This window comes from Garra rufa, chromosome 5 (genome assembly GCF_049309525.1).
Source record: "Garra rufa chromosome 5, GarRuf1.0, whole genome shotgun sequence".
NCBI classification, from domain to species: domain Eukaryota; kingdom Metazoa; phylum Chordata; class Actinopteri; order Cypriniformes; family Cyprinidae; genus Garra; species Garra rufa.
The window spans coordinates 46,506,247-46,518,403 of record NC_133365.1 but is presented as its reverse complement, the minus strand read 5'-3'; the positions used below and the strand labels follow the sequence as shown (position 1 = coordinate 46,518,403).

Below are 12,157 nucleotides of genomic sequence, written 5' to 3'. Positions count from 1 at the left end.
AAATAAAAAATAAAATAAAAAATCTCAGTGCAAGATCTGTAAAAAAAAGAAAGACATGACACAATGGCTGCAAAACATGGATTCTGTGAGAACGGCCCCTAAATGGGTGTAGCCTACAAAGATTGTAGACTTTGAGGCAGCTCACTAGGTTTTGAAACAAGGTAAATTCACACCATCTGAAAGAAACAGAAGACAGAATATATCCACCATTATCCATCCATCATTATTTTAATGGTATTCATCCAGATAGCCATCATTATTTTAATGGTGAAATTTGTATATTTTACTACACCCACTTATTAATTATCCAGTGTTTGGCTTAATGCCAAATCAGGCTTCTCTATTTACAGAAATAAATATGGCACCAGGTGACATCAGACTCGCCCTCTCCAGTTTTGGCTTTTAGTGCAAGTCATCATTAGCTGGGCCCTTGAAAGTTGAACCCTGACCCCTCACTGTGTGTGAATGTTGGGTTCGGAGCTGCTGTCTCAAGCACATTTGATCAGCATTTGAGTGAGACAACCAATTTTAGATGCAACATTTAAATTTAACATTAAAAAATGTACACATACTGGTAACATGACAGTTACACTGGTATCTGTACACTTCAAAGATACATAGGCCCACATATTTCTGTGTTGTGGTGCAGCTCCGCCCACTGGATGTGTGTGTGTGTCTATGTGTGTGTGTTGTGTATGTGTGGGTTGATAGAGCCAAGCTGTTGGTGGTAGTGTGTTGGGGTCAGGGTTCTTCAGTCAGCACCCCGTCCCTGAGTCGAGCACACGTTACCCCCCTCTTCCCATCAGCCCTGGGTACAAATAAACCTGGTAGCGCAGTGCTCCTCTCCATGGCAGGCTGTCACTCCACTCTCAGGCTCATTAATCAGAGCCAGGGCAGATTAGACTTCAAACAAAAACAAACTCCAGCAGCACCGTTCTTGCACCACAGACGCTAACTTCTAAGTCTATACCATTCTCCAATTCAAATTTTACACAACACAAAGTATTTGTAGGAATGGCATTTAATTAAAGATAGAGTTTAGCAAATGTTAAAGGGATATTTCATCCAAAAAATGAAAATTCTGCCATCATTTATTCACCACCATTTTGTTTCAAACCTGTATGAATTCATTCTTTTAACAGAACATAAGATAATATTTTGACAAATGTCTTCAAAACAAAACTTTAGTTACCAATGTTCCTCAAAATATCTTTTTTGGAGTTCTGCAGAAAAAAGAAACTCATACAGGTTTGGAATGACATTGGAGTGAGTACATGATAACAGAATGTGCATTTTTGGTTGAACTATTCCTTTAAGTATGTGACATGGGCCATTAAAATTTAGCATATATCATGTATACTTATAGAACGTAAACAAATTCAGAGACTAGACACTGGTCAAGGTGTTTTATAAGTTTAGCATATCTGTTGTTTCATTGCAAGTGTCATTGACACTGAAATTGCAACTGCAAATGTCCAATTTTAACTTTATTACACATTTCACGTATTAAGCCGTTAAAGGCATATTTTGCCCCAAAATGAATCTTCTGCCGTCATTTACTCGCTCTCATTTTTATTTCAAACCTGTATAAATGAATTTTTTCATAGAACATTAAAAAAAAATATTTTGAGAAATGTCTCCAAAACATGGTTAGCAACATTCTTTAAAATATCTTCTTTTGTGTTCTGCAGAAGAAAGAAACTCATACAGGTTTGGAATGACATCCTGGTGAGTACATGATGATAGAATTAGCATTTTTTGGGATGAACTATGCATTTTACATAGTCCATTAAAATAGTTTTTCTAAAGCATATCTGTTGTCTCATTGCAAGTTTAACTGACACTGAAATTACAAACTCAAATGTCCAATTTTAACATTATTACACATTTTATTAAACCAAAAATGAAGATTCTGACATCATTTACTCATGTTGTTAACCCGCATGTTGTTTCAAAACAGTATGAGAAACTTTCTTTCACAGAACATAAAAGAAAAGATTTTGAGAAATGTCTCCAAAACCAAAGTTTTGGTGTCCAACATTCTTTAAAATATCTTCTTTTGTGTTCTGCAAAAGCTAAGAAATTTATACAGGTTTGAAATGACATCGGGGTGACTACATGATGATAGAATTTGCATTTTTTTGGGATGAACTATGCATTTTTCTTCTGCCATCATCTACTCACCCTCATTTTCTTTCAAACCTGTATGAATTAATTCTTTCATACAGAACATATTTTGAGAAATGTCTCCGAAACAAAACTGTTTGGTTACCAACATTCTTTAAAATATCTTCTTTTGTGTTCTGCAGAATAAAGAAACTCATACAAGTTTGGAATGACATTGGGGTGAGCACTTGATGATAGAGTTCTTTGGTGAACGGTACCTTTAAGTTTGTGACATGGGCCATTAAAATAGTGTTTCTAAAGCTGATTTCATATGCATTTTGCATGCATTTTGCACATAACTACAGAAATTAAGCAAAATCAGAGACTGGTCAAGGTGTTTTTTAAGTTTAGCATCTGTTGTCTCATTGCAAGTTTAACTGACACTGAAATTAGAGACTCAAATGTCAGATTTTACCGTAATTTTACACGTTTTATTAAGCCATTAAAGGCATATTTTGTTCAAAAATGAAAATTCTGACATCATTTACTCAACCTCATGTTATTTCAACCCAGTATGAGAAACTTTCCTTCACATAAAAGAAAATATTTTGAGAAATGTCTCCAAAACAAAGGTTTTGGTGTCCAACATTCTTTAAAATATCTTCTTTTGTGTTCTGCAGAAGAAAGAAACAGGTTTGGAATGACATCGGGGTGAGTACATAACGATAGAATTAGCATTTTTTGGGAGGAACTATCCATTTTACTATGTGACATGTCCATTAAAATAGTGCTTCTAAAGCTTTCATATGTTTAACTACCAAACTTGAGCAAATTCGGAGACCAGCACTGGTCAAGGTGTTTTTTAAGTTTAGCATCTATTGTCTCATTGCATGTTTATTTGACACTAAAAATCTGACATTTATGTATGTAATTTCAACGTAATTACACGTTTTATTAAGACACTAAAGGCACATTTTGCTCAAAAATTAAACTTCTGCCATCATTTATTCACTCTCATTTTCTTTCAAAGCTGTATGAATGAATTCTTTCATAGGTACATAAAAGAAAATATTTTGAGAAATGTCTCCAAAACAAAACTGGTTAGCAACATTCTTTAAAATATCTTCTTTTGTGTTCTGCAGAAGAAAGAAACTCATATAGGTTTGGAATGACATTGGGGTGAGTACATTATGACAGAATTGGTGAACTGTCCCTTTAAGAACTGGAAATGGACCATTAAAATGTCACATAACATAATTCTCTATATACAGAACTTAAGAAAATTTAAAGACTAGCACTTGTCAAAAGGTTTTATAAGTTTAGCATATCTGTTGTATTATTGCAAGTTTGACTGAAACTGAAATTACAATCGCAAATGTCCAATTTGAACTTTAACACATTTTATTAAACCAATAAAGGCATACAGTATTTGGCTTAAAAATGAAAATTCTGCCATCATTTACTCACCCCAAGTCTTGCAAACCAGTATTTCTTCCTCTGGTTATTATTCTGGTTTCTCTTTTTCATGCTACGTACAGTGAGTGGGACTGAAACATTTAAGACGTAAAACATAAAATATGACATAAAATAACCATTACAGAATCACAAAAGTAGCTCCCATGACTTACACACTGTATTCCAAGTCTTCTAGTATGATAGTTTTGTGTAACACAGAGAACTTTAAGCTGTTGTTCACTTATTGGTTATCAAGTTTGAACATGAGAACTGGATCAGTCCAATTTGTCAACGAAACATTCTGACTGGCTTTGCAAACTGGATAAACTGAATTATTGACTCAATAAGACTCAATGATTCGTTCAAGAACTGGGCACTGCAACTTCTCATGAATGCTGCCAAAAGAGCTAAGATGGAACATTTGCAGTCAAAAACAACTGAATTTCATTGTGTTCCTCAGACAAACCGATTACATGATTTCACGATACAAGGAATACAGTGGACAAGTCATATGGATCACTTATGTGATTCTTCTGCATGTTTTTAAAGTTGTAATTAAATGGACAAACGAGCAACCAGTGCAATCAGTTTTCCGATGAACGAATAAAAAGTTTGAGTAAATAATGAAAGAATCTATATTTTTGCATGAAGTACCCCTTTAAGGGCTTTGAAAATTGTTGCGATGTAATTGCACTTGCATCGACTGACATTATATATCAATATATTTCAAAATGCACATGTGCTTTTCATACGTTATCTGGTTTGAAAGTACACAGATGTCACAGATTTCCTGTCACAAAATGAATTGAACTTTTGGGAATAGCTGCAGTTTAACTTCCCTCAAAGCGGTGCGGCAGCACCGTGGGCCAAAGCTATTAGCCAAGTACACAAACAACAGATAAGCTAAACCTATGGAGCGATAAATGCCCAGTAAGCGTTCAATTAATCTTAACATTCTGCCAGTGATTAACTGTGACTTGAATTCATAATGACTACACAGCTCAGAGATTTTTATCCTCACGTGTGAGTGAAGAAATAGGCAAAAGGAAGCTAACACTGACACCTTTAGGTAGCTGACGGTATTGACGTCTCTTGGACTTTCAGGTTTTACCCAGAGAGATCAGGGGCAGGAGAGTATGTTATTGTACTGTGTACTCTCTGCTCCCCCTGTGCACTGGGGAACCTCCTGAAGTCCAGGACTAAACAAGCGCTCACTCTGTCCACGACCAGGTTCTATGTTTGAGTGACACGCTGCTCACCAACTGTTTGTCTACGTCCCTGGGAAATGGGGTGGTGTCAACGCAGCGACGGGCCTATCCCATCCATCAGTGTCAGGAGTGGCGCATGACTAATGGACAGGAAGTACAGCCAGAGAAACAACAATATTTGCAGAATATATTTCAGAAACATTAGGCCACTTTATCCAACGTTTCTCATTTCAGCAAACTGTAATGGGGCCTTAATCCTGATTTATGGCCATGTTTATCTGTTCGCAAAGGCGCTTGCGGTTCGTGTTGCTCTAACCTGGATCTGCGTTCTTATTCTGGAGCGCAAACATGAGGACCTTATTGGATTATCTTGAACTGTGGTAAAAAGCTAGCCGAACTCTGCTGGACTTGGTTTAAAAGCCATACATCACAGTGGCAGAGAAGGACACACTTGTTAGTGCCGACCTCCAGAATTTTAATTTGAAATATCATATATTAAACAGAAATAGATTTGGTTCTGTGGTCTAAAGGTCTTGGACTCAAAAGAGACCAACTTCCTGAATGCTTCCTGTACTGCTAGCTCACATTATCACAACCTTTTTAATTGGGTCCCGTGTGCTCGTACGATTAGGGAGGGGGTGCTTAACCTCAGCAGCCTGTTACTGTGGCGTCAAGACCGGAGCGTTTAGTGATGTGGATTTTGATGAGCTCCTCTGCGCAGGTGGGGTGTATCCCGACAGTGTTCCTGAGGTGTTCAAAGGTAAGCCCACACCTGCAGATAAAAACACACAGACTCTGTATTCATTCGTCCACAGGTGTTGTTATTCATAGATTTGAATTTATACGCAAATGTATGTGCAAAGAAACAGACACCTGCATGATATCAGAGCAAATGAATGTAATCTGACTCCAATTCAAGAGCATGTGCAGGTTAACAGTGATGTGGAACTTACTGGAAGCCCAAAGAAAAGCCCTGTGTGACCTCACCAGCGTTCGGGCCGGTAAAATGCAGACCTAGCACACGCTGATCACCCTCACGTAGACAAACCACCTAAGAACATGGATTTATTAATTAGTTGATAATTAAAGGATTAGTTCACGCAAATATTAAAACTCTGTCATTAATTACTCACCCACACGTCGTTCCAAACCTGTAAGGCCGTTTATCTTCAGAACACAAATTAAAATCTTTTTAATGAAATTCGGGAGTTTCCTGACCCTGCATAGACAGCAACTACCATGTTCAAGGCTCACAAAGGTAGTAAGGACATCGATAAAACAGTCCATGTGACATCAGTGCTTCAAACGTAATTAATAAAGCTACAAGAATACTTTTTGTGTGCATAGATTCAAAAACAACTTAATTTGTGTTGCAAAGATGAACAAAGGTCTTATAGGTTTGGAACAACATAGGGTAAGTAGTAATGATAGAATTTTCTTTTTTTTTTATTCAAAGATGCATGAAATTTTTAATGACAGTAACACCGTTCATAAAAATTATAAATATTTTCTATTTCAAATAAATTCTGTTTTGAAGCTTTTAAAAAGAGTCCAACACAGCAATGGTCCTACAACAGCTAAGCACTTTCAACTTACAGTAGTTTTATCCACTTATAATACTATTTATCGATCCTCTTTCCAGACAAGCAGTCTTCATTTCTCAAAACAACTACAGACTGATGAGTTTATAGAGAAATTTTTTTTTTTTACAATAAAGTCTGTATTTAAAATCTATACTCAAAAGCAACTGCAAAACAACACTGTTCTGCATTAGAGCCAATTTCAGGTGTATCTATAAGTTTCTCAGGAATCAAATCAGCATATTAGAATGATTTAGTAAGAGTTATGTAATAATTTCTTTGAACACTAGAGTAATGGCTGCTAAAAATAGTAATTCACAAGTAAAGATCAGAGGTGAAAATCTAATTTATAGACACAGAATCTGCAAAACGTTACTTATTTTACCAAAATAAGAGGGATCATACAAAATGCATGTTATTTTTTATTTAGTACTGACCTGAGTAAGATATTTCACATAAAAGACATTTACATATGTGACCCTGGACCACAAAACCAGTCTTAAGTCGTTGGAGTATATTTGTAGCAATAGCCAAAAATACATTGTATAGGTCAAAATTATTGATTTTTATTTTATGCCAAAAATCATTAGGAAATTAAGTAAAGATCATGTTCCATGAAGATTTTTTGTAAAATTCCTACTATAAATATATCAAAATGTAATTTTTGATTAGTAATATGCATTGTTAAGACCTTAATTTGGAGAACTTTAAAGGTGATTTTCTCAGTATTTTGATTTTTTTGCACCCTCAGATTCCAGATTTTCAAATAGATGTGTCTCGGCCAAATATTATCCTATCCTAACAAACCATACATCAATAGAAAGCTTACTTATTCAGCTTTCATATGATGTATACATCTAAGTTTTGTAAAAATTTAACTATGACTGGTTTTGTGGTCCAGGGTCACATATAGTCCACAAGAGAAAATAGTAGTTGATTTTATAAAAATGACCCTGTTCAAAAGTTTACATACACTTGATTCTCTATACTGTGTTGTTATCTGAATTATCTACAGGTGTGTTTTTTGTTTAGTGATAGTTGTTCATGAGATCCTTGTTTGTCCTGAACAGTTAAACTGCCCACTGTTCTTCAGAAAAGTCCTTCAGGTCCTAGGTTCTTTGGTTTTTCAGCATTTTTTCCCCATCTTTTCAAGCTGAGAACAACTGAAGGACTCATATACAACTATCACAGAAGGTTCAAACACTCACTGATGCTTCAGAAGGAAAAATGATGAAGGGGTGTAAAATTTTGAACAAAATGAAGGTGTACATTTTTTTTTATTTTGCCTAAATATCATATTTTTTAATTTAGTACTGCCCTTCAGAAGCTACAGAAGATATTTGCATGTTCCTCAAAAGACAAAATAAGTTAAATTTACCCTGATCTTCAAATTGAAAGTTTTTAAAAAAAGTTAAGTTAATAGAACCTTTTTTCCTTCTGAAGCATCAATTAGTGTTTGACCCTTCTGTAACAGTTGCATATGAGTCCCTCAGTTGTCCTCAGTGTGAAAAGATGGATCTCAGAATGATACAGTCATTGTTGGAAAGGGTTCAAATACAGAAAAAGGCTGATAAATCAAAGAACTTGTGGGACCTGAAGGACTTTATTTTAACTATGTCCTTATTACCTTTCTGGCCTTTAAACGTTGTAATTACACTGCGGTCTATACAGGATAAGTTCTTGGATTTCATCACAAAACATTCTTAGTTTCTGTTCAGAAGATTAACTAAGGTACCCGTAATATTTCGAATGCCGTAACTATCATTTTGGTATATTTCTTTAAAATACCTTTATGTAGCACTGAGTGGCATCTCTCCCAGCCACAGTGAACTCCAGGGGTTTGTAGAAGGCATGGTACACCTGTTAAACCAGACAGCACAAAAACTATGATGCACCACCAACAACAACATCATTTCCTGCATCATCAAGCACTTGAGCACGTCATTTTAGACAAGCACTTGGAAACAAGTGCTGCTACTGTTATGGTTTGTGTCTGTGTTGCTGCTCTAAACATTTTTTGGGTGCTGAAATCATAAATATCGAACATGCTTAAGAGTGAGCATTCAGGCGTGCTAACACACGCTGCTCACAGCTGTAAGCGCCAATGGGATGCTGCGTTTTTGATCATCTCTCATCAACCTCTACAAGCATCAGTCAGCCCTCCTGCACACCTGTCAATCAAACCAGAGACACACCCCCTTCCGAATGCTTTAGAGCCATGCAGGTGTGCGAGGACGTGGTATGCACATACATGCACGTATACAGTAAGATATTTACAACAGCACTCACATATAAATACATATTATGAGCCTTTAATTTTTTCCCCCTCTTTCTTTTCTGCTTATTTTAAATTGTGGTTAGGTTAGAATGCTCTTCAATACTAAAAACTCATGTGTTTGCATGGCAATAGTACAGAGCACACAGTTCGGATAATAAACTATATTACTTGGTGGATGAAAGGTTCACTGCTATTATTAAATATGTATTGAATATTTATTCATATTGCTGCAATTTTACAACACAACTTAACATTGTGTTTAATAGCATCCATACAGCATCCATCGCAAAATTAATGTATTTTACCTCAATCTGGTCTTTTCCATGTCTCCTTACAGCCTCTTCTTCAGACAGACCTACACAGCCGTACTCTAGAGGGGTGAACACTGTAGTGCCCACCTACACACACAACCATATAAAACACACAGTGTGCAAAAAGATCAGAACACAACTCAAAAATTAACTGTAGAAGATTAATATTGCATATTGCAAATATATTTTGATTAAAGATACAGTCAAACCAAAATTTATTCAGACACCTTAGAAATTTCTCACATTCTCAGTTTATTCGCTACAGTTCAGAAAATGGTAATAAAATATGACAAGAATTCAAGAGCTGAACTGTGTCAGAACAAACGCATCTTGATAATGTCAGTTAACTTTGATAGAAAGGTATGTAAGAAAACATGGTCAGGTCAAAGTGTCAAATCAAATTTTTTTGGTGCCAAATTTTTATCAATTTTCCTGGTAGCCCTCTTTATGAAGAATTTTTGGGTATAATATGTCACAGTTTACTTTATTTGGCTATCCTCACTTAAATAACCACTGCACCCACTAGTAAAACATTTCAACAATTATATCTGGTGTCTGAATAATTATTGGTTTGACTGTAAATCAAAATATAATTTTCATTTTTATTGCCCTTAGAAGACATTATTTTCATGACACTATTCTTGCAATTAATTCATTACAATAATTTGTCAAAATTGATCAAAATCACAAGTAGTGTATGTTAACATTAGTTAATGCACTGTAAACTAACATAAATAAAATATGTAAATATGTAGGCCTCACTTTTTATTTTGAAATATGTTTTTGACTGGCATTGGGTGATTCGCTCAGAAACCACAAAAGAAACAGAGCGAATGAGAATGAAAGCAAATGCATGTAACTCACATTGTCATAATTCATGAGCTCAGTGGAATGGCCCACCAGTCTGCGGGCCAGGAGCTTTCCGGCTTTAATGGCGGTCGGGGTCAACTCAGGACGACCCTGAAACAGAGAAGGAGTTGGCGCGCACACACACACACACACACACACACACACACACACACACACACACACACACACACACACACACACACACACACACACACACACACACACACACACAAAACTAAAGTCAAAATGAAAAATGTGCCTTAGCAACTAATCGAAATAAATGGAGTTGAGGTCTACACTTACTAATCTAAAACCAGGGTACATACAGATAATGTAAAAGAAATAAAAAAGGACTTTTCAAGCACTATTTTTTTATTTTTAAGGATTTCAATCAGAGATCTCCCTTATCGAACAATATCTTCCATTTCAAATTCTAAAAGAGAAATAAAGCACATGCAAATTATTACAAAGTATACTACACTTCTGCTATAGTAAAACTACTGTTCATTTTTTTTATTTGTATTTGTGTATACTTACTTTCTTTGAGATCCTGACCTAAAGCAAAAGATTTACGAACCTGCTCCAAAGTTCTGATCTAAATCAAATAATTCACGATCCACACTCTGAAGACCGAATCTGAGTGGAATCTCATAATTTGAATCACTCAATTTGCTAAATGATTCACAACTCGTTCTGATCTAAATCAAATGATTCACAATACATGCTTTGAAGTCCCGATCTGAAACAAATGATTTGCAATACGCAATCCAACTGGAGCGCTTCAAAATAGTGAATCATTTTGTGACACAATGATGAATGATTCAAATTGATTCGAAGTTTCAAAAAGCTGTTTTCACTCATCACTACATGCTTTGTCGAAAAATAGAAAATTTGTTTTTTTTTGGAACATAAATGGAAAACTGAAATAGATATTTCATTACAGCTCCATAGAAATTTAAATCAAATATGTAAAATTATTAAAATGGCACTACATAAATAAAAGCCAATTTAAAATATTAAGTAATGCTACAATAGTAAACTGCATGAATAGTACTAAAATAACAGTGACGCACATGCACGGATGCATTCAACTGCAAATCCAGTCTACATGTTCTGGGCACAGGTAGTGCACAACAATACAACGGAAAAGTTCTAAACGTTAATTTCCTTTGCATTATGTTTTAATGACGTGTCGTTAGGTGTAAATCTATGTGCGATTAGCCTGATCAGACGCTTTAGAGATTAGTATCGTCTCAACATTACACGGCTGTCAGTCACGACGATGATTACAGCGCAGAGGTGGACGGCTGCCAATCAGCGCTGTGAAAAACATGCCTACAGTAACAACACAGGAACATGCAGCACCGTGGGGCGAATTCTCATTCACTGACTAATGGCATCAGCAACCAGTCTGATAACTTCTGTACATCCTGCTGTCCAAGAAACCGCCTTGGGTGTTTGGCTCACAGTGTGTGTGTGTGTGTGTGTGTGTGTGTGTGTGTGTGTGTGTGTGTGTGGACGCCACCCAGGCAGCTGTATAGTAAAAGCATTTCTTGGCAGCAACCAGGTGCGGCTCAACATCTTGTTTTCTTTCATTAAAAAATGAGAAGTGATGCACGTATAGAGTAAAAGGCGCTTCTTCTGACTAGTTTTGAGGCTGTGTGTGTGCGCCAATAATCACACAGCTGCTGCGGATGACGGGCAGCTGCGATATTTGATCTCGGCAGCCAGTTGTGTCGGAGATGTTACAGGGCAACGACCTTCAAGGAGAGCGACTGAACTGACAGACAAGAATATGCTGTAGATGTGTTGCTTTCCAGCTGTGCCGTCTCAGCTGAGTTTGATTACCTTTGATTTATAATGCCTACCTCAGCAATGTCTCCGATAGCGAAAACATTCGGCACGGATGTGGCTTCGTCAGCGGCTACGACTATCTTCCCCGTTTCTTTGTTGATCCCAACGCCGACCTTCTCCAAATTGAGGTTCTTGGTTTCAGGGGCTCTGCCTAAGGTCAAAGAGAAGAAAGTAATGAACAGGCAGAGCGACATATCGAACAGCTTTTTGGAGGTTTGAGCTTGGAGTTAACCGTTTAGCCTGCTTGGGGGAATTAAGCGGTGGCTTTGCGCTTAGATTAGAGGGCAAAATCTTATCCAGTGATTAGAAAAGAAAATACAAGCACAGCTGGGGTAGACCGTTTCTGTGTGGTGGTCTGACAGAGGTCGTAATGAGGAGACCTGGATGCACATCCCATCAGCCACCTGGGGCCTGCAGTGTCATTTCTGTCACTTCCTATCCAAGGGCTGAGAGAGGCTGTCGACACTTGTCCATCTACATTCCCCTTCCCCCGTTCACGGTGTCTTAGACTCGCAC

At 36.8% G+C, this 12,157-nt stretch overlaps 1 protein-coding gene across 1 annotated transcript in view; it reads right to left on the bottom strand.

The window, feature by feature from the left end:
• Positions 1-209: 209 nt before the first annotated feature.
• txnrd2.2 (thioredoxin reductase 2, tandem duplicate 2) overlaps positions 210-12,157 on the bottom strand; it is a 30,327-nt gene continuing 18,379 nt past the window's right edge. The window contains exons 12-17 of the mRNA XM_073840626.1: positions 11,656-11,792; positions 9,803-9,898; positions 8,933-9,025; positions 8,138-8,209; positions 5,723-5,820; positions 210-5,541 (exon numbers count right to left, since the gene is read on the bottom strand). Coding sequence (XP_073696727.1) covers positions 5,418-5,541; positions 5,723-5,820; positions 8,138-8,209; positions 8,933-9,025; positions 9,803-9,898; positions 11,656-11,792 — 620 coding nt within the window. The 3' untranslated portion in view covers positions 210-5,417. The remainder of the gene's footprint in view (positions 5,542-5,722; positions 5,821-8,137; positions 8,210-8,932; positions 9,026-9,802; positions 9,899-11,655; positions 11,793-12,157) is intronic.